This window comes from Syngnathoides biaculeatus, chromosome 13 (assembly GCF_019802595.1).
Source record: "Syngnathoides biaculeatus isolate LvHL_M chromosome 13, ASM1980259v1, whole genome shotgun sequence".
Lineage (NCBI taxonomy): Eukaryota > Metazoa > Chordata > Actinopteri > Syngnathiformes > Syngnathidae > Syngnathoides > Syngnathoides biaculeatus.
The window spans coordinates 22,531,627-22,551,108 of NC_084652.1; the positions used below are offsets into that span (position 1 = coordinate 22,531,627).

The following is a 19,482-nucleotide window of genomic DNA, read 5'->3' on the forward strand; positions in this document are numbered from 1 at the left end:
AATATGTCATGCCCAGGATGCTCTGCACACGGGAGGGGCAACGGCCCGCAGGAGAGCTTTGTCCGCCGCCCGTTCCTGGACATCAATGGTCCCACATCTCCCTAGATTTTGTGACCGGTCTTCCACCTTCACAGGGTCACACCGCCGTGCTTTCAATATTGGATCGGTTCTTAAAAATGGTTCACTTCATCCCGCTGCCGAAAATCCCTCAGCCAAGAAGACAGCCGAGCTTCTGTTGGACAAAGTGCTCCAGTACCACAGCTTGCCTACCAACATGGTGTCAGACAGGGACCCCAATTATTTTCATTATTTTGGAGGGAGTTTTGCTCGCTGATAGGGGCCACGGCGAGTCTGTCCTCGGATCAGCACCCAGGATCCAATCAGGATATGTAAACCGGACTCCGTTGCCTTGTTTCCCACGACCCGCCTCATGGAATTGGCAGCTCGGCTGGGTGTAATACTCCCACAACTCCTTTCCCTCGGCTTCGACAGGTATGTTGCCCTTCCATGTGGTGCATGGCTACACTCCCTCTCTCTTCCCGTCTCTAGACACTGACTCACTGGTGCTGTCGGCATTGGCCGTGGTAAGGCGCTGTAAGCAGACCTGGGAGTGAGCCAGAAGAATGCTCCTACGTATGGGGCGCACCTACAAGGCCGCAGCGGACCACAAGAGGTTGAGGGCACAGAACTATAAAGTTGGACAGTGCGTCTGGCTGTCGGTGAGAGGCCTCCCGCTACGGATGGAATCTTGCAAGCTGGCCCCCAGGTTTGTTGGTCCTTTCCCTATCACTAAGGTGATAAACCCAGTTGCAGTATCATTGAAACTCCCGAGATTGATGCGGGTCCACCCTACCATTCATGTCAGTCTGCTCAAAGCCAGCTCAGTTGTCTCCGCTGGTCCCTCCTGCCAAGCCCCTCCTCCCCCACCGCATGGTTGATGAAGCTCCGCTCTACACTGTACACCGGCTCCCATCATCTCACTGTCGGGGAAGGGGTGTCCAGTACCTGATGGATTGGAAGGGCTATGGTCCCGAAGAATGATCTTGGATCCCAGCCCGGTTCATGATTGATCCCTCCCTCATCAGAGACTTTCATGCCTCTCACCCTAAGGCGCCTTGACAGTCCGGTTAAGGGGGGGTACTGTCATGGCCCTGCTGGTCCCTGTCCTGGCCGTACCGGTCCCGAGGCGGCATGCACCTGCCGCAATCGGCGGAGGTGCACACCTGCGCCTCGTCTCTAGTAATTACGTCCCAGTTATATAGAACCACACGTACCGCCTGGCCTTTGCCAGATCGTTGCGTCATGCCTCGTTCCCGCAGTCTCGTAATCCCTTTCCTGATCTCCCGTGTACCGACTCCTGCCTGTCCACTAAACCTGCCTCCTGCACCTGACGTTGTTGTTACTGCCTGCCTGATCCCTGACACTGGACTGAATAAATATGTTTCCTGACCTGCCTCTACATCTCCCGAGTTGTGCATTTGGGTCCAACCCCGTGTTCTGGACGTGACACACACTGGCCTTTGCTCTGGACTTTGGAACCTAAATATTAAGTCATCCAGTCGAGATCCCTTCTCACTCTAGCCTCACTCATCCTCTTCCTCCACCTCTCATAATCTAGTAATGCACATATATTCTGCATAATATTAATTCGGCTAATCTTCATTCCTCTCCTTTCCAGTGGATGCTTCCAGCTTTCTAATTGTTCTTCCACCTGTTCCCGGCTGTCATTGCAGGTCACAATGTCTTGTGCAAACATCATTGTTTATGGAGATTCCAGTCTAACCTCGTCTGTCAACCTTTTCATCTGCAAACAGAAAGGAACTGAGGGCTGATCCCTGATACAGTAACACCTCCACCATAAAATCACACATACAGCACATCTCATCACTGTCCTCATTTATGTCCTGTACTATTCCAATATACTTCTCTGCCACTTCAGACTTCTGCATCCAGTATCACAGTTCTTTTCTGGTATTCTGTCATAGGCTTTCTCTAGGTCTACAAAGACACAATGTTCTCTGTACTTTTCCATTAAGATGCTCAAGGCAAATAATGCATCAATGGTACTCTTTCTTGGAATCGTGTACAGTTGCTTGCAAATATTCACTTCTGCCCTGAGTCTAGCCTCCACGACTTGTTCCCATAATTTCCTTTTGTGGCGCATCAACTTTATTCCTCTATAGTTCCCACAGCTCTGCACATCACCCTTGTTCCAAAAAATGGGAACTAGCACACTTTTCCTCCATTCCTCAGACATCTCCTCATCCTTTAGTATTCTGTTGAATTAGTTGGTCAAAAACTCCACAGCCACCTCTCCAAATTGATTCCATACCTCCACAGGTATGTCATCGTGATGATCAGGTTTTACATATTTAATCCTCTTTAGAGGTGTCTAACTTCCCCAATCATTGCTACTTTCTGGTCCACCACAATTACCTCTTCTGATATTCCTTCTTCTTACTTTCATCAGGAATCAAATCCTCAAAGTATTCTTTCGATCGGTCTTGTTTGGCCTTTGCTACCTTAACCTTCATTGTATTTGCTGTATTCTTGTCTCCTCTCCTCAGTATTCTTTTTGTCCAACTTATTTTTAGCTAACCTGTTTCTTTCTATCATTTCCTGTACTTTTAGGGTCCAGCACCAAGTCTCTTTCTTCCCTTTCCTATACGAAGATACACCAATTACTCTCATGCCTGTCTCTCTGACCACATGGGCTATTGTGGTCCAGTCCTCCAGAAGCTCTTCAGAAGTAAATGTGTGTATTGTTGTAATCTTGGTCTCAAATATGGAAACTATAGATACTGTTTACATATTTTAATCAGCAGCACAGTGTTTTACATATTTTAATCAGCAGCATGGTGGCTCAGGTGGAAAGCGTTGACCTCACAGTTCTGAGGTCCAAGTTTCAATCCCAGCCCCGCCTGTGTGGAGTTTGCATGTTCTCCCCGTGCCTACATGGGTTTTCTCCAGGCACTCCGGGTTCCTCCTACATCCCCAAAACATGCAACATTAATTTGACATTCTAAATTGCCCCTAGGTGTAATTGTGAGTGCGACTGTTTTCTGTCTCCATGTGCCCTGCGATAGGATGGCAATCAGTTCAGGGTGTACACCACCTCCTGCGAGTTGACAGTTTATTGACTATTATTATAAAAAAAAAAAAAATCACACAGTTCAAAGAATCTATGGCAGAGTAAATTGTTGTATTGCGTACTTGTATGTGTTTATACAGTATTTGTTTATCAATATTCATTATGTATTTTGAAAGATGTGTGCCACAAGTTTCATGATTATTTTCATGAGCTCATCAGTGGTGTTTTGATTGATTGTGTGTTAACTTTGATCTTGCAATATTTTGAAAAATACATGAACAACATCAATTCATCCATCCATTTTCTGAGCTACTTATCCTCACAAGAGTCACAGGAGTGCTGGAGTCTATCCCAGCTGTCATCAGGGAGGAGGCCCCTGAACTGGTTGCCAGCCAATTGCAGGGCACATAGAGACAGCCAACAGTCACACTCACAATCACACCTCAGGGCAATTTAGAGTCTCCAATCAATGCATGTTTTTGGGATGTGGGAGGAAACCGCAGTGCTCAGAGAAAACCCATGCAGGCACAGGGAGAACCACCAAACTCCACACAGGAGGGGCCAGGGTTTGAACCCCAGTCCTCAGAACTCTAAGTCCAACGTGCCACCACACAAACAACAATATATCACTTTATGTGGCACGTGAAAGCAAATAATATTGGTAAACTTCCATTGGTGTTGCCAAAATCTGTGCCAACATTTCAAACGGTCATATATACTAGGTAATACCATGATATTGAAATAGGCACGATGGTGAGTTACCGGTTAACACATCTGCCTCACAGTTCTGATGACCTTGGTTCAAATCTTGTTCTGTTGCATGCTCTGTCCATGCCTGCATGGGATTTCTCCAGGTACTCTAGTTTCCTTCCGCATCACAAAAACATGCATGGTGTCATGTACTGTTCAGCATGGTGTCATGTACTGCTCAGCAATACCCATTTCAAATACTGGGTGGCGCTTTTTCTCTCTCTCTCTCCCTCTCTCACCTGTCTCCAATCAGCCCTCATCATTACCGATACATAAGCCTGCCCATTTCCAAAAATTTACCCAAAAGTATTGCAACCACCTCAACAAGTAATACAGCCCACTGGCCTCAATTCGTCTTCAGGAGACTTGGGCACCTGGACACACACTCTATAATATGTCTCCTATCAATCAAGTTGACAAGTTCAACTTGCAGCACAGGAAATTGTATAATCTTCCAATTAAAAGCCAATTGTTAACTGTCTTTGTCAGCACCTCTTTTTGAAGAAAAGATTAATCCAATTTCTATATATAGTGGTTATACTCAATAGAATTATGGGAGGAGCCTTTCCCAGCTATCTTCAAGCAAGAGGTGACGTACACCCTGAACTGGTTGCCAACCAGTATCAGGGTGACACTAACAGGCAACCATTCGCACTCAGATTCACACCTACAGACAATTTAGAGTCTTCAAATAAATCTACCATTCATATTCTGTCATGATCCTGCCGGTCCAGCACTGGCTGCGCGGGTGCCCACGCGATCGCGCCTATTGGGAGGCACACACCTGCGCCTCATGCTGGCTGATTGGCCCCGGTGTATATAGGACCATGGGGACGACTGTTCCGGCGCCAGATCGTTGCGGTTCATGCCCCGTTCCAGCACTCCGATATCTCTGATCGTATTCCCGTGTGTACCGACCTCCGCCTGTCCACCGACAAACCCCGTAAGCCTGACTCCTTTGATGGTCCTGCCTGCTTGATCGATCTCTCGTGTACTGACTCCTGCCTGCCCGCTGACCTGCGCTCTACACCCGACGTCCTGACTACCCCTGCTGCACCTGACTGCCTGCCCAATCCCCGACCGTGGAACAATAAACGTTTTTCCCTAATTACCTCTGTGTCTCCCGTGTACTCCTGCATTTGGGTCCTACCTCCGTTCCGATGGGCCGTAACATATTCTTAGGATATGGGAGGAAAAGGGAGTACCCAGAGAAAACTCCAAACTCCACACATGTGAGGCCGGGATTTGAACAGTGTCTTTTCCAGTGAGGCACATATACTAACCAGTTTTCATATCATCATCATCATAATGTTATAGTTTTCCATAACAACAAGGCCAAAACAGTGGCAGTGCAGTGAGAAAAAAACCCTCTTAATTTAACATTGATAGATATTACCCTCTTCTGGACAAAATGGGTTTGTGCAACTTGGTACAATACAGGTAGTAGTCTTTTCCGACACCTACATCCGAACCTCTTTTATTGAATATCTCACAGAAAAAGACATCATACTTTAATTTGCCAAATGTCAATGTGTTACAAATATTTAAAAAAACATTAATGTTCAGTAATAAGTTATTGGTTCATTGATTGAGTGCATTTAAATATATTTGTAGTAGTATACATACAATACAACCTATGGGAATAAATGAGAATGTCAACATTTGAAAACCCTGACCTTGTCCACTGCAGTCATGTTGATATTGTAAAACAATGTATACTGTAAAAATGACCAATGAATAGTATGATTCTGAAATATTTATGTATATCCATTCATCCATTTTCTTAGCCGCTTATCCTCATAATTGTCGTGGGAGTGCTGGAGCCTATCCCAGCTGTCAGCGGGCAGGAGGCAGGGTACACCCTGAACTGGTTGCCAGCCAATCACAGGGCACAAAGACAGACAACAGTCGCATTCACAATCACACCTAACGGCAATTTAGAGTTTCCAATAAATGCTTGTTTTTGGGATGTTGGAGGAAACATAATTCCCCGGAGAAAACCCATGCAGGCACGGGGATAACATCCAAACTCCACACAGGGAGAGCTGGGATTGAACCCGGGACCTCAGAACTGTGAGGCCGACACTTTTCAGTTGCTCCACCATGGCGACCCACACAGTTTTGTGAATCCTAAATAGAACCACACAGATTTTAAACATCACAGAAATACAATAGCCTGTCATATACCTGGACAGTGCCCTGCAATTGGATGGCAATCAGCTGATGGTGAACTGTGCAAAGACAGCTGGGATAGGCTCCAGCACTCCTGCGACCCACGTAAGGATAAGCGGCTCAGAAAATGAATGGATAGATACCTGGATAGTACTTACAAAGATGTAAAATTAATAACTAATGTTCCAGCAGTTTACCCTCATACACTGATGGATTTACACGTTTGAGGAAAATGTCGATTGCTTCCACGAAAGCAGGGGTGTCAAACTTGTTTCTATTGCGGGCCACATTGTAGTCACAGTTACGGACCATTATGACTAAAAACCATGAAAATCTTTTTGACTAACCCATCATATTTACACATTAGATTTATCAACTAGTTTTTGTGGTGGGTCGCATCTGGCCCCCAGGCCTTAAGTTTGACACCAGTGCAGTATAACCTCTGATGCGTCATCTTTTATCACTTCATTTATTCTGCTTTCCTGCTGCAAACCATGTTTTTATCACTAAGACTATGGGTGATAAATTGGTTTCAGATCTTTAGATGAACTGATGTAAGTAGTGAGCTACCGGGGACGCATTCCCACATGACAAGGCACATGTTTTAACACATTTAACAACAGGAGAAATTTAAATCTTCCTGCTAACAGGGCCAACCCATGCTTGAGTGGGTCTGCCCTTGTTTGTGTGGCATCACACTTACCACACAGAAGCACCGTTACTTTTCCTTTAAAATAAGTACTATACACAGAAACAAGACTGGACAACAGCATGGGTTTAGTCTTGACTGACGTATGTATTCCAAATGACACCTATATTTATTTATTTGTTTGTTTGTTTGTTTAAACCTGTCCTGTTCAGCTACATGGCCATGCAAAATGGTAGATTTGTAAGCCTTTGGTTCCGGAACTGTTTTCCTCTGTGACAGGGAAGTTTAAAATACTCCCTCTGCTCATTTTCTGAAAACGCTTTAATGATTCTGATGCTTATTGAAAGCGCAGCCTGACAGAAAAGCATTTTAGGGGATAGACTGAGGCACAGAAAAGAATAGGGGAGTAGGGATGCAAACCACAGCAGAAAAATAGACAGACTGACCAGATATTTGACCACACATCACGTTACTTCAGTTAAAACATGTTCTTATTTGTGGATGGGGAGGACACCCGGTCAGTAAATGCGATAGCTAACCAGCAGGACAAGATGAGAGGAGAGAAAAGAGCAGGGCCTCTGGTGTTAGGGCGGGGCACTTAAACAGCTATATATAAAAAAAAAAACTCATTCTATAATAGACGGACATAACTTTATCTTATTATAAACAAACTAGGTTATGGTTAGAGCATCTGCCACACGGTTCTTAGAACTGGGGATCCAAATCCCTCCCCCGTGGGGAGTTTGCTTGTTCTCCCCGTGCCTGCGTGGGTTTTCTCTGGGTACTCCGGTTTCCCACATCCCAAAAACATGCATAGTAGATTCAATGGAGGCTCTAAATTCCGCTGTGGTTGAAATGTGGGTGTGAATGTTTTTTTGTTTCTATGTACCCTATGATTGGCTGGCAACCAGTTCAGGGTGTACCCAGCCCCCTGTCTGAAGATAGCTGTGATACACTCCAACAGAACTGCGACCCTTGTGAGGATAAGCAGCTCAGATAATGCTTTGATGGATGCGTTATTATTAGTTCACCCATCCATCCATGCATCCATCCATCCATCCATCTTCTACCGCTTTTCCGGGTTGGCTCGTGAGGGCAGTAGCTTGAGCAGGGATCCCCAGACTTCCCTTTCCCCAACCATTTCATCCAGCTCTTCTGTAGGGATCCTGAGTTGTTCCTATGCTAGCTGAGAGACATCGTCTCTCCAGCATGTCCTGGGTCATCCTCAGGGTATTTTCCGGTGGGATGTGCCCAGAACACCTTAGCAGGGAGGCGTCAGGGAGGCATTCGGATCAGATGCCCCAGCCACCTCATCTAGCTCCTCTCAATGCGGAGGAGCAGCGGGTTGAAACTGCCCTCTCCTGGATGACCGAGCTTCTCATCATCAGTAGGGTAAAACTAACTTGTCTCATGACAGTCTAATTGCAGCTCATGTTCCCTATTAGTCAATCCAATGCCTGGTGAATCCTGATTCATAATGATGGGAAGAGCTGGCATCAAAAGGATCAAAAAGCGAAGTTGCTATGAATGCTTGGCCGCTACAAGACAGTTATCGCTGTGGTAACTTTTCTGACACCTCCCGCGAGAGATCTATCTCTAAGTGAGAGCCCAGACACCCTGCAGACAAAACTCATTTCAGCTGCTTGTATCCGGCATCATGTTCTTTCAGTCATGACCCTCATCGCGTGTCAATAGGTGACGGTAGGAACATAGATTGAATGGTACAGTGCCTTGTGAAAGTATTCGGCCCCCTTGAAGTGTTCCAACATTTCGCCACATTTCAGGCTTCAAACATAAAGATTTTTTTTTTTAATCAAGAATCAACAACAAGTGGGACACAATCGTGAAGTGGAACAAAATTTATTGGATATTTTAAACATTTTTAACAAATAAAAAAAACTGAAAATTGGGGCGTGCAATATTATTCAGCCCCTTTACTTTCAATGCTGCAAACTCACTCCAGAAGTTCAGCGTGGATCTCTGAATGATCCGATGTTGACTGATGATGATAAAGAGAATCCACCTGTGTGTAATCAAGTCTCTGTATAAATGCAGCTACTCTGTGATAGTGTCAGGGTTCTGTTTAAAGTGCAGGGAGCATCATGAAGCTCATGGAACACACCAGGCAGGTCTGAGATACTGTTGTGGAGAAGTTTAAAGTCGGATTTTGATACAAAAAGATTTCCCAAGCTTTAAACATCTCAAGGAGCACTGTGGAAGCAATCATTTTGAAAAGGAAGGAGTATCAAATCATTGCAAATCTACCAAGACCTGGCTGTCCCTCTAAACTTTCACCTTAAACAAGGAGAAGACTGATCAGAGATGCAGCCAAGAGGCCCATGATCACTCTGGATGAACTACAGAGATCTACAGCTGAGGTGGGAGAGTCTGTCCATAAGACAACAATCAGTCGTACACTGCACAAATCTGGCCTTTAAGGAAAAGTGGCAAGAAGAAAGCAATTTCTCAAAGATATCCATAAAAAGTCTTGTTTGAAGTTTGCCACAAGCCACCTGGGAGACACACCAAACATGTGGAAGAAGGTGCTCTGGTCAGATGAAACCAAAATCGAACTTTTTGGCCACAATGCAAAACGATATGTTTGGCGTAAAAGCAACACAGCTTATCACCCTGAACACACCATCCCCACTGTCAAACATGGTGGTGGCAGCCTCTTGGTTTAGGCGTGATTTTCTTCAGCAGGGTCAGGGAAGATGGTTCAAATTGAAGAAGATAAGAAGATAAATGAAGTCAAATACTAGACCATTCTGGAAGAAAACCTGTTGGAGTCTGCAAGGGACCTGAGACGGAGATTTATCTTCCAACAGGACAATGATCCAAAACATAAAGCCAAATGAATGGTTCACAAATAAACGTATCCAGGTGCTAGAATGGCCAGGTCAAATTCCGGACCTGAATCCAATCAAGAATCTGAGGGCAGAGCTGAAGAAATTCACAAATGCTCTCCATCCAACCTCACTGAGCTCGAGCAGTTTTGCAAGGAAGAATGGGTAAGAATTTCCATCTCTCGATGTGCAAAAATGATAGCGACATACCTCAAGCGACTTCCAGCTGTAATTGCAGCAAAAGGTGGCGCTACAAAGTATTAATGCAAGGGGGCCGAATAATATTGCATGCCCAACTTTTCAGGTTTTTATTTGTTCAAAAAGTTTAAATTATCCAATAAACTTCGTTCTCCTTTACGACTGTGTCCCACCTGTTGTTGATTCTCGACAAAAATTGTAATGTTATATCTTTATGTTTGAACCCTGAAATGTGGCAAAAGGTTGAAAAGTTCAAGGGGGCCGAATATTTTCACAAGGCACTTGTAAATTGAGAGCTTCACCTTTCAACTTAGCTCCCACTTTACCACAATGGACCGATACAAAGTCTGCATCACTGCAGACGCTGAACCAATCCGGCTGTTAATCATAGGCTCATTTCTTCCCTCACACATGAACAAGACCCCAAGATACTTGAACTCCACTTGGGACAGCATCTCATCCCCAACCCGGAGAGGGCACGCCACCCTTTTCGGACTAAGTACAATGCTCTCAGATTTGGAGGTGCTGATTCTCATCCCAGCCGCTTCACACTTGGCTGTGAACTACTCCAGTCAAAGTTGGAGATCACAGATTGATGAACCCGGCAGAACCGCATCATCTACAAAGAGCAGGGATGCAATGCTGAGGCCACCAAAACGGACACCCTCTATGCCTTGGCTGTGCCTTGAAATTCTGTCCATAAAAGTTAGGAACAAACTCAGTGACAAAGGACAGTTTTGGCCCAGTCCAACTCTCACTGGAAACAAGTCTGAATTAGTGAACGCAATGAGGACCAGACACTGACACTGGTTGTCCAATAACCAAACAGCCCTTATCAGAGGGTTCGGTACCCCTTATTCCTGAAGAATTCCCCATAGGACTCCCTGGAGGACACGGTTGAAGGCCTTCTCAAAGTCCAGAAAACAGATGTTCACTGGTTGGGCAAACTTATTATTAGTTGTCCTAGCAAAAGCAATTCAAGCCTATATCGGAACCTATTATCACATGCATGTTATTCGACTGGTGTATGGAGTTCCTGAGCCAGAACATTGAGGAAAGGTGGGCCTGAGCCTCAACATCCACAAGGAGGCGCAAAGCCAGCGTGCCTATCCCACCGGTACCCCAGCCAGGGGGACACCACCCACTCCTCAGGACCCAGGGGGGTAACCAGCCCTCAGTACGTGAGAGCCATAGGGGCATGTTCATACGAACATCCATGTAATCCATTTCTAATTAGTACAAGTATCATTTGGATAATGGTCATTCAAAGAAACTATGTATCATTTAAGATACAAGATGTTTGCATTGCTACGGTCCCTTCTCAAAGTTTCTTTTTTTCCCCCAAATGAGGTTTAGCGTTTTTTATCCCCGCCTGATTTGTGAGGTTTAGATTTGGGGATGTTGTTAACCTTTGCCAACTCTGGGACTGTGAAGCTCTTTGACACTGTTTGGTGATTAATGCCTATAGAAATAAACAACCTGTTATATGGGTTACAATTGTGCAATTTAACATAGTGGACATCCAATGCATGTGTTCTCTGTAACTCTCGATTGTAATGCTGATAATTGGATGGAGTAAACTGGCTTGATCTGAACGTATACTGGACATGTTTTATATCGGCACAAGATGTGTTGAAGAATATGTTATAGACACCCTAGTCCTTTAAGGGAATCACATTCCACTTTGCCAGTCACATGTGGCCTCACATACTTCTTCTGTGTGCCCTAACTGCACTAAATGCTAGAAGACACTGCATGTTTGCACAACCTTGACTCTAATGAGGAATAGTTTCCTATAAATTTAATGTCTTTTGTTCTTCATTCTTGTTTGTTTGTTCTTCTTCTCAGAACGAAACATGAATGTCATACCAGGGGGGTAACCAAGTGCCGGAGACAAATTCCTTGTGTGTTGTTAAGTACTCATTAGATCTGATTCTGATTCTGATTTGAGTGGCCATTGCACCTGGCCTAACACACCCAGACAGAGGCATATTGGTGTCACCTTCACTTTTAATCTATCTGTCTGACATCACTTGAATAAAAATAAAAAAATAAACATTGCTCTCTCTCAAAAAAAAATCAATATTTGGATGTATGATTGTAGTCCAGTCTCTATTTTTTTAGTTATTCTATGGTGTAGCTAAGGTTTCAAAGAATATTATTTAACTAGGGCCTAACACGGTTGAAGAAATTATCTCAATGCTTTTCATGCACCAGTGCTCAAACATTGTTCTTCGATTATTTTCTTATTAACACTGCAGCCTTTAAAGAATAGAATCACAGAATGGAATCATCTTGACACATGCATTGTATTTTTTCAGTAAAATACCATTCATCACCTTTAAGGAGTTCTGGAGTTATCTGATTCGGGTGGGTTGTGAGCTTGTCTACCACAGCAAACAGAATGCAAGTATTGTTGACATTCTTATTGATGATTTCAGAAAAATGGTGCTGTCTAGCACTGACTAACTCTTAGTTAAAATTACAAAGACATACTCTTTTGGGGTCGTAGTCAATTTGGAGTTTAGTTTTCTCCGCTTACATTCTGCTTTCCTACACTTTCATTTGGAGCTCTTGATCATCGCTGTGCTCCTCCAATGTCACCTCAAATTGTCATAGTTTTAACAGGAGGTACAGCATTCAGGCCATCTGATATTATCAAAGTGACATTGTCCAAAACTTCATCAAGCATCAGGACAACATTCAACATTGGGTGGATCAGCTGTAAAGCATTGGCCTCACAGTTCTGAGAACCGAAGTACAAATGTTCAAATACTGGCCCCACTTGTGTGGAGTTCGCATGTTGTCTCGTGGCTGTGTGGGTTTTCTCTGGACACTCCGGTTTCCTGCCACATTCCAAAAACATACATTAATTGGAGATTCTAAATCGCCCCTAGGTGTCATTGTGAGTACGACTGTTGTCCGTCTCCATATTCCCTGCGATTGGCTGAGAACCGGTTTAGGGTCTACCCTGCCTCCCAACCAAAGGCAGCTGGGATAGGTTCCAGCATTACCACGATCCTTGTGAGGACAAGCAACTAAGAAAATGGATGGATGGGTGGATATATATACACATCTATACACACAAAATCTATCTATCTATCTATCTATCTATCTATCTATCTATCTATCTATCTATCTATCTATCTATCTATCTATCTATCTATCTATCTATCTATCTATCTATCTATCTATCTATTCATTTATTTGTTTGTTTGTTTGTTTGTTTATTTGTTTGTTTGTTCGTTCACTCTTTAGCTCCAGGCTGTGGAAACTTGTCCTAACTGTTGCATTTGTTCCATTTGTTGTCCCAACTAGTTCAATATTGTTTCATATCCTTGTAAGTGAGTGCATTAACAATACTGTATGTAGGACTAAAGGTTGGTATTTCTTAGTCTATTTCATGAAATGTAATATCCTTTACATATGGTTGATTTGAGAAATGGTCAGTTGCACTGCATTTTGCACTGCTGAGTTATGTCAACCTGGATGACTGTATGGAGCCTGCACATGCATGGGCAGACATTGGACATTGTTTTTCACACCTTCACCCAGACCATGTTCTACTAGAATTATGTTTTAACTTGATACCATACCAGCAAGTACTACAAGTCTTAACTGTGTTGGTGTCATGTCCGAACTCACCGAACTTGTTGAAATAACACCCATCCAAAGGAACTGACATTTACCTCCATTGCCCCTCGATGTTTATCTCCACGCATTGCCCAGAATAACCTGTCACTCTGCAGCCACTGTTCACCCGTTTCCTCCAATAGCGTGACTCTGCTATATCGAGGGGCGGGAACTTAATTAAAACAGGATAGAAGCAGGAAAACAAGATGTGACTGTGAAGTGGCTTTCACAAAGGACAGGAAACTTTGAGACATGTCAGGGAGAAGTGGGATAGAGATGAATGAGAGATAGAACAGGGCTGTGGGGGGTGGGATTTAAGTGAGGTAAGTAAATGTGATTGAAGAGAGCAGAGAACAAAACCAGCAAGAAAAAAAATCTGAGGAAGGAAAGTCCAGACATAAAGGGAGGAAAAAAGAGAAAGAAAACATAAAAAAAGTTCTTACTTTACCTTTGAAATTCATTTATAGACATGCTTATCATATCATTGGATCAACAATTGTGTCTTTTTGTGTGCGTTGGGTGGGGGGTGCACAGATTAAGTGTTGAAAGCTTCAAATAACAAAACAAAAAAAAGCTCAGAGCTTTTGGCTTTTTGTTATTGTGTGGACTGGCAGAGACAGCTTTGTTCTGTGATACTGTTTCAGAGCATACCAGATACGATTTGCCCTGGAACTGAATCAAACCCTCATTTTACAAGGCATGTGGTGTAGAGGGTTATAAATTATATGACATAGTGGGGTCCCGGAAATTGATTCATGTGAGGGATGAATGGTGAGTGAGGAAGAGAGGTCTGTCCCCCAAGCTTAAGAACCATTGGATGGGACTGTGCACAACCAGACCCATTGGCACAACATTGCTGTCTGTCATGGTTCTGCCGGTCCCAGCCCTGGCGGTGTAGGTCCCCTGCACACCTGCGCCTCATCAGGAATAATTAACCCCAGTATATATAGGACCCAGCAGATGTCTGGCTTTGCCAGATTGTTGCGATCCATGCTTCGTTCCTGCACGGCCTCGTTCCTGATCCTGAATCCCTGTGTACCAACCTCTGCCTGTCCTCCGACCAACCCTGTAAGCTTAACGCACTTGATACTCCTGCTCACTCTGACTGACTCTCCGGCTTACGACCTTAGAACGAATAAATATCTTCCTTTAACTACCTCCCTGTCTACAGAGTTGTGCATTTGGGTCCACCCTAGTGTTCTGGTTATGAACAGGAGACTGCTCTTCAGGTGACCAACAAGAGACTTCTATAGATCTGTGCCCGATTAGAGCCATGGCTAGCTTCTCAGGCTAGTGCCGCTAACACCACGTCGACGGCACCCGCCACAGTTCCTACCTCAGTCCAGTTCGCTCTGACTACCCCGTCAGTCGCAGAGTTTTAGCGGTCCAGGGCCACACCTCTCTCCCGGCATGAACGTTTTTCGGGCAACACGGGGAACGTCAAACCTTTCCTCTCTCAGTGCGACATCTATTTCGAGCTACAGCCTTCCGCCTTCCCGACGGACCGCGGACGAATTGCCTTCGTCATATCCCACATGACGGGAAGAGCAGAGGCGTGGGCCACAGCAGAGTGGAGTCGTAACTCCGAAACGTGCCACTCCTGGACCTCCTTCGTATGTGCCATTATGCAAGTTTTCCAATATGCCTCGCCGGAACGCGAAGCAGCAGCGACGTTGATTACGCTACGAGAGGGGCAGCGTCGTATGGCAGATTATGCTATCGAGTTTCGCATCTGAGCATCTGAAAGTCGATGGAATGAGGATGGGCTTCTCGACGAGTTTTTCCAAGGGCTTTTACAGCAGATCCGCAGTCACCTCATTGCAATGGATCTGCCTACCTCCCTGGATTCGCTCATTGCCCTATCTCTCAAGAATGACCAGAGGCTAGCGATCCAGGGGACAAGTGGAAGGAGAGCAGGGCGCGTCTGCCCTACCGGTTTCCCTTCTGCCGACGTCCATAACCGCGACGGAGCCGATGCAGGTTGAGTGGCTCGATGGTCCGGCAGAGGAACGACTGCGACTTCGGCGAGAGGGCCGATGCTTCTACTATGGATGCCCAGACCACTTAATAGCCCACTGTCTGGTCAGGCCCGAGTGCTCCACCCTCAACATCACGACTCCGGTGAGTGTGAATTACACCGCAGCGGGATCGAGTCAAGCACTGCTTCAAGTCACTTTGAGCACGGGGTGCCATTTCTGGTCCTTACGGACCATAAGAACTTGGAGTACCTGAGGACCGCCAAGAGATTGAATGCTTGCCAAGCCAGGTAGGCACTCGCTTCCGGTTCACTCTGTCCTTTCGTCCAGGCTCAAAGAATGGCAAACCGGACGCACTATCCCAGATCCATGAAGGGGGGTGAATGGAGTCCGTGAGTGTTCCTATACTTCCGGAGGCCTGCTTCGTGTCCAGGTTCACCTGGGAGATCGAGAAACGGGTAAAGGAGGCTATAAGGGACTCTCCGGGCCCAGCCGAATGTCCTTCCGGCCGTCTGTTCGTGGTAGCCTCGCTAGGTGAAGACCCGCTCAGTAGTTGAACAACGGTTTTGCTGACCAAACCTGGGAAGGAGCGTAAGGGAGTATGTGCGTGCCCAATCTATATGAGCAATAAGACCTTTCGCCTGCGACCTAAGGGTGAGCTATGGCCGCTACCAATTCCCTCTCGCCCCTGGTCACACATTTCTCTAGACTTCGTTACAGATCTACCCTCCTCCCAGGGGAACACAGTGGTACTCTCAGTCATCGATCGGTTTTCTATGATGGTCCACTTCGTACCAGCTCCTAAGATTCCGACCGGCAACCAGACTGCACAACTATTGCGAGACAATGTCGTCCATTATCATGGCCTGCCAGTGGATGTAGTGTCAGACAGAGGACCGCAATTCGTGTCTCGATTCTGGAAGGAGTTCTGCACCCTCATCAGGGCAAAAGTAAGCCTCACTTCAGGCCATCACCCGGAGTCCAATGGCCAAACAGAATAAATCAGGATCTGGAGTCTACGCTGTCTGGCATTGCATGATCACAGCACTTGGAGCCAGCACCTTGGATGGGTGGAATATGCCCACAACTCTCTGCCTTCCATTTCCACAGGTATGGCTCCGTTCCACATCGTACATGGTTACCCTCCCTCTCTGTTTCCATCTGTGGCCGCCGACTCCGCGGTGCTATCTGCATTGGCACTAGTGAGACGCTGCAAGCGGACCTGGGAACTAGCCCGAAAGACGCAACTACGCATGGGTAGCTCCTACAAATCCGCGGCAGACCTCAAGAGAAGGGCACCAGCGTTTAAGGTGGGACAACGCATATGGCTGTCCACAAAGGATCTTCTGCTGCGGACGGAGTCATGTAAGCTAGCTCCCAGGTTCGTGGGTCCCTTTCCCATCACCAAGATCGTTAACCCTGTCGCTGTTTCTTTAAAGCTTCCCAGATCGATGAGGGTTCATCCCACGTTCCATGTAAGCTGGCTTCGATCAACTCGTCCATCGCCATTAGTCCCCCCCCAACCAAGCAGCTCCCCCACCCCACCCCCCATGATCGATGGAGGTTCAATGTACTCGGTACGCCGGCTTCTATCATCCCGTCATAGAGGGAGGGGGTTCAATACCTGGTGGATTGGGAAGGGTATGGCCCAGAAGAACGTTCCTGGATCCCGTCCCGTTTTATTGTGGACCCCAGCCCTATCAGAGACTTCCACGCATCCCATCCTGAGGCTCCTGAACAGTATGGAGCCAGCCGTTAAGGGGCGGGGGTACTGCCATGGTCCTGCCGGTCCCAGCCCTGGCAGTCCAGATCCCCTGCACGCCTGCGCCTTATCATGGACAATAACCGCAGTATATATAGGACCTGGCGGATGGTCTGGCTTTGACAGATCGTTGGCATCCATGCTTCGTTCCCGCACTTCCTTGTTCCTGATCCTGAAGCCCTGTGTACCGACCTCCGCCTGTCCTCCGACCAACCCAGTAAGCTTGACGCTCTTGATTACTGCTGCTCACTCTGACTGACTGTGCGCCTTACGACCTTGGAATGAATAAAGATCTTCCTTTAACTGCCTCCCTATCTACCGAGTCGTGCAATTGAGTCTGCCCTTGCGTTCTGGTTATGAGACTGTCCTGAAACAAGTCCCAACATTAACCCAACATTTATATTTTTGGAATGTCTGAGGAAGTATCTGGAGAGACCCCATCCTAGCATGGCGACAATGTACAAACTCAGCCAGTTAGGAAGAGATTAAATCCGAGAACCTCTCAAGTTTGTGTCAGACGTGCTGACCACGTTTCACTGTACCATTTCCTTCAAACACTGTGGTATTTCCTTGTTAAAAGAATTCATAGTAATCTGTTGTGAAATCATAACACTACTGTTTTTGGATGTTTTAAGTCTGTCTGTCTTTGACTTGCACAGAAGCAAACCGATTCTGTTTATCAAATGGGTGTCCAAATGATCATCAGGAAATATTTGAGCAATTCTGTTGACCTCTGACCTGTTGTAATTTTTTATAACTGTTAGGGAAACTTGCAGTTTTGTATTTTACTACTCTCATTGCTACAGTGTAAGTACAAAGCATTTTCCAGGTTGATTTGAAATTAACTACAGTGGGACCTCTTAGGTCAAGCAATCCATTTAATGGCATAACTCGATCTTTGCGATTGGGAAATAATTCATCCATCCATCCACCTATTTTCCATTCCACTTATCCTCATAAACGTCACAGGAGTGGTGGAGCCTATCCAAGCTAACTTCGAGTGAAAGGCGGACGACACCCTGAACTGGTTGCCAGTCAGTCGCAGAGCACATACAGACACCGTCACTGAGTGGAAACTAAAGCCCACACTGCCCGTAACAAAGTCAGGTGAGTGTACCATTACACAATCAGTGAAAGAATCCATATGGATTTAAATGATCTGTTCCAGGGTGAAACTAAGACCTCTATGAACTGTGTAGTTCCTATACATAAAATTCTAACATTCTTGAATCTGCAATTCTAAGTTTAGTGTCGTAGTAGTAGTCCTCGTGAAACAGTAATCGTAAAGACAACAAAATAACCAAGTACTCCTAACTTTATAAATGGAAAATGTGTTATTCAAAGTTACATTAATTCATTTTGTAATAACTTTAATTGTAAAAATAACTTTATCACAATAAAACGGGACCAAATGAATGACACGTTTATTGGAACATCATATTTACTTTTACATGTCAGTCTTCTCTTAACACTCCTTGTTGAGCCCCACCAGTTAAAAATGCTGCCGACTGCATTTCAGAATTGACATATTTGTTTACGCTAAATCCAAGGAAAAACAAAAGAAAGAGAAAATACTGTCTATAATTGCTTGTTGACCAAACAAGTTATGCAGAGATCAGTGCACGATAGCAACTGGATTTCCAATTTTACCTCAGAGACATTTGACTTGAAGGTTCCACTATACTGACTTGTAATGTGATTTTCAGTGCATTGCATTGCACATCCCTTTAATAATAACCTGATGGGAAAAAAACTAACCTGAGTCCTGCCACAGCACATGCCATAATTACGGAGGACATGTTGCACAGAAAACAATATTTTTTCAAATGAAACACCAAATGCAGTTATCTTTTATTAGATCTAATCATGTACTGTTTGAGACTAGTCTTAGTCTTCTTAGTCTTCTAAGTCTAGTCTCGTCTTCTCGTCTTCTTTGCCATCCCACAATGAAAATTGTTCCTCACGAGCTACAAGTGGGTCAGTGGTGTAGTGGTAGACACGCCTGACTTTGGTGTGGGCAGCATGGGATCGATTCCTGCTGAGTGATGGTTTTGATATCTGCCCTGCAACTGACTGGCAACCAGTTCAGGGTGTAGTCCACCTTTAGCCCAAAGCTAGCTGGGTTTGGCTCCGCCTCTCCTGTGACCCTTGTGAGGATAACCGGCTTGGATAATGAATGAATGGATGGATGAGATAGAAGTGGAGTAGAAAGGTACATGCTGCTATTTCAGCAACCCATAGGTTGTTTTTGACCACACGGGAACTACCTTTATTGTATCTCTTAGACATCTACTACAACTTCACAAGATACAAATTCCATGTTCTGAACATGGTTCTAACTTCCAGGGAACATCATTTTACTTTGCTGATGTGATTCCCCTCTTTGGCATGTAAGAATGTACAAC

General features: G+C 45.2%; 2 protein-coding genes across 2 annotated transcripts in view; one reads left to right on the forward strand and one right to left on the reverse strand.

Moving 5' to 3' along the window:
• LOC133511053 (microtubule-associated protein 4-like) overlaps positions 1-13,440 on the reverse strand; it is a 119,222-nt gene extending 105,782 nt beyond the window's left edge. The window contains exon 1 of the mRNA XM_061839640.1: positions 13,352-13,440. Within this exon, the coding sequence (XP_061695624.1) occupies positions 13,352-13,428 (77 nt within the window). The 5' untranslated portion in view covers positions 13,429-13,440. The remainder of the gene's footprint in view (positions 1-13,351) is intronic.
• An 888-nt stretch (positions 13,441-14,328) lies between these two features.
• LOC133510861 (uncharacterized) lies at positions 14,329-18,038 on the forward strand. Its single transcript, XM_061839297.1, has 2 exons — positions 14,329-14,407; positions 16,426-18,038. Exon 2 carries the CDS (start codon positions 16,428-16,430, stop codon positions 17,334-17,336), a length of 909 nt encoding a protein of 302 aa, XP_061695281.1. The 5' UTR covers positions 14,329-14,407; positions 16,426-16,427; the 3' UTR covers positions 17,337-18,038.
• The last annotated feature ends 1,444 nt before the right edge of the window (positions 18,039-19,482 follow it).

Bases quoted from the DNA above. Each gene is read 5' to 3' on its own strand.
- LOC133510861 (XM_061839297.1), top strand. From the start codon at position 16,428: ATGGCTCCGTTCCACATCGTACATGGTTACCCTCCCTCTCTGTTTCCA.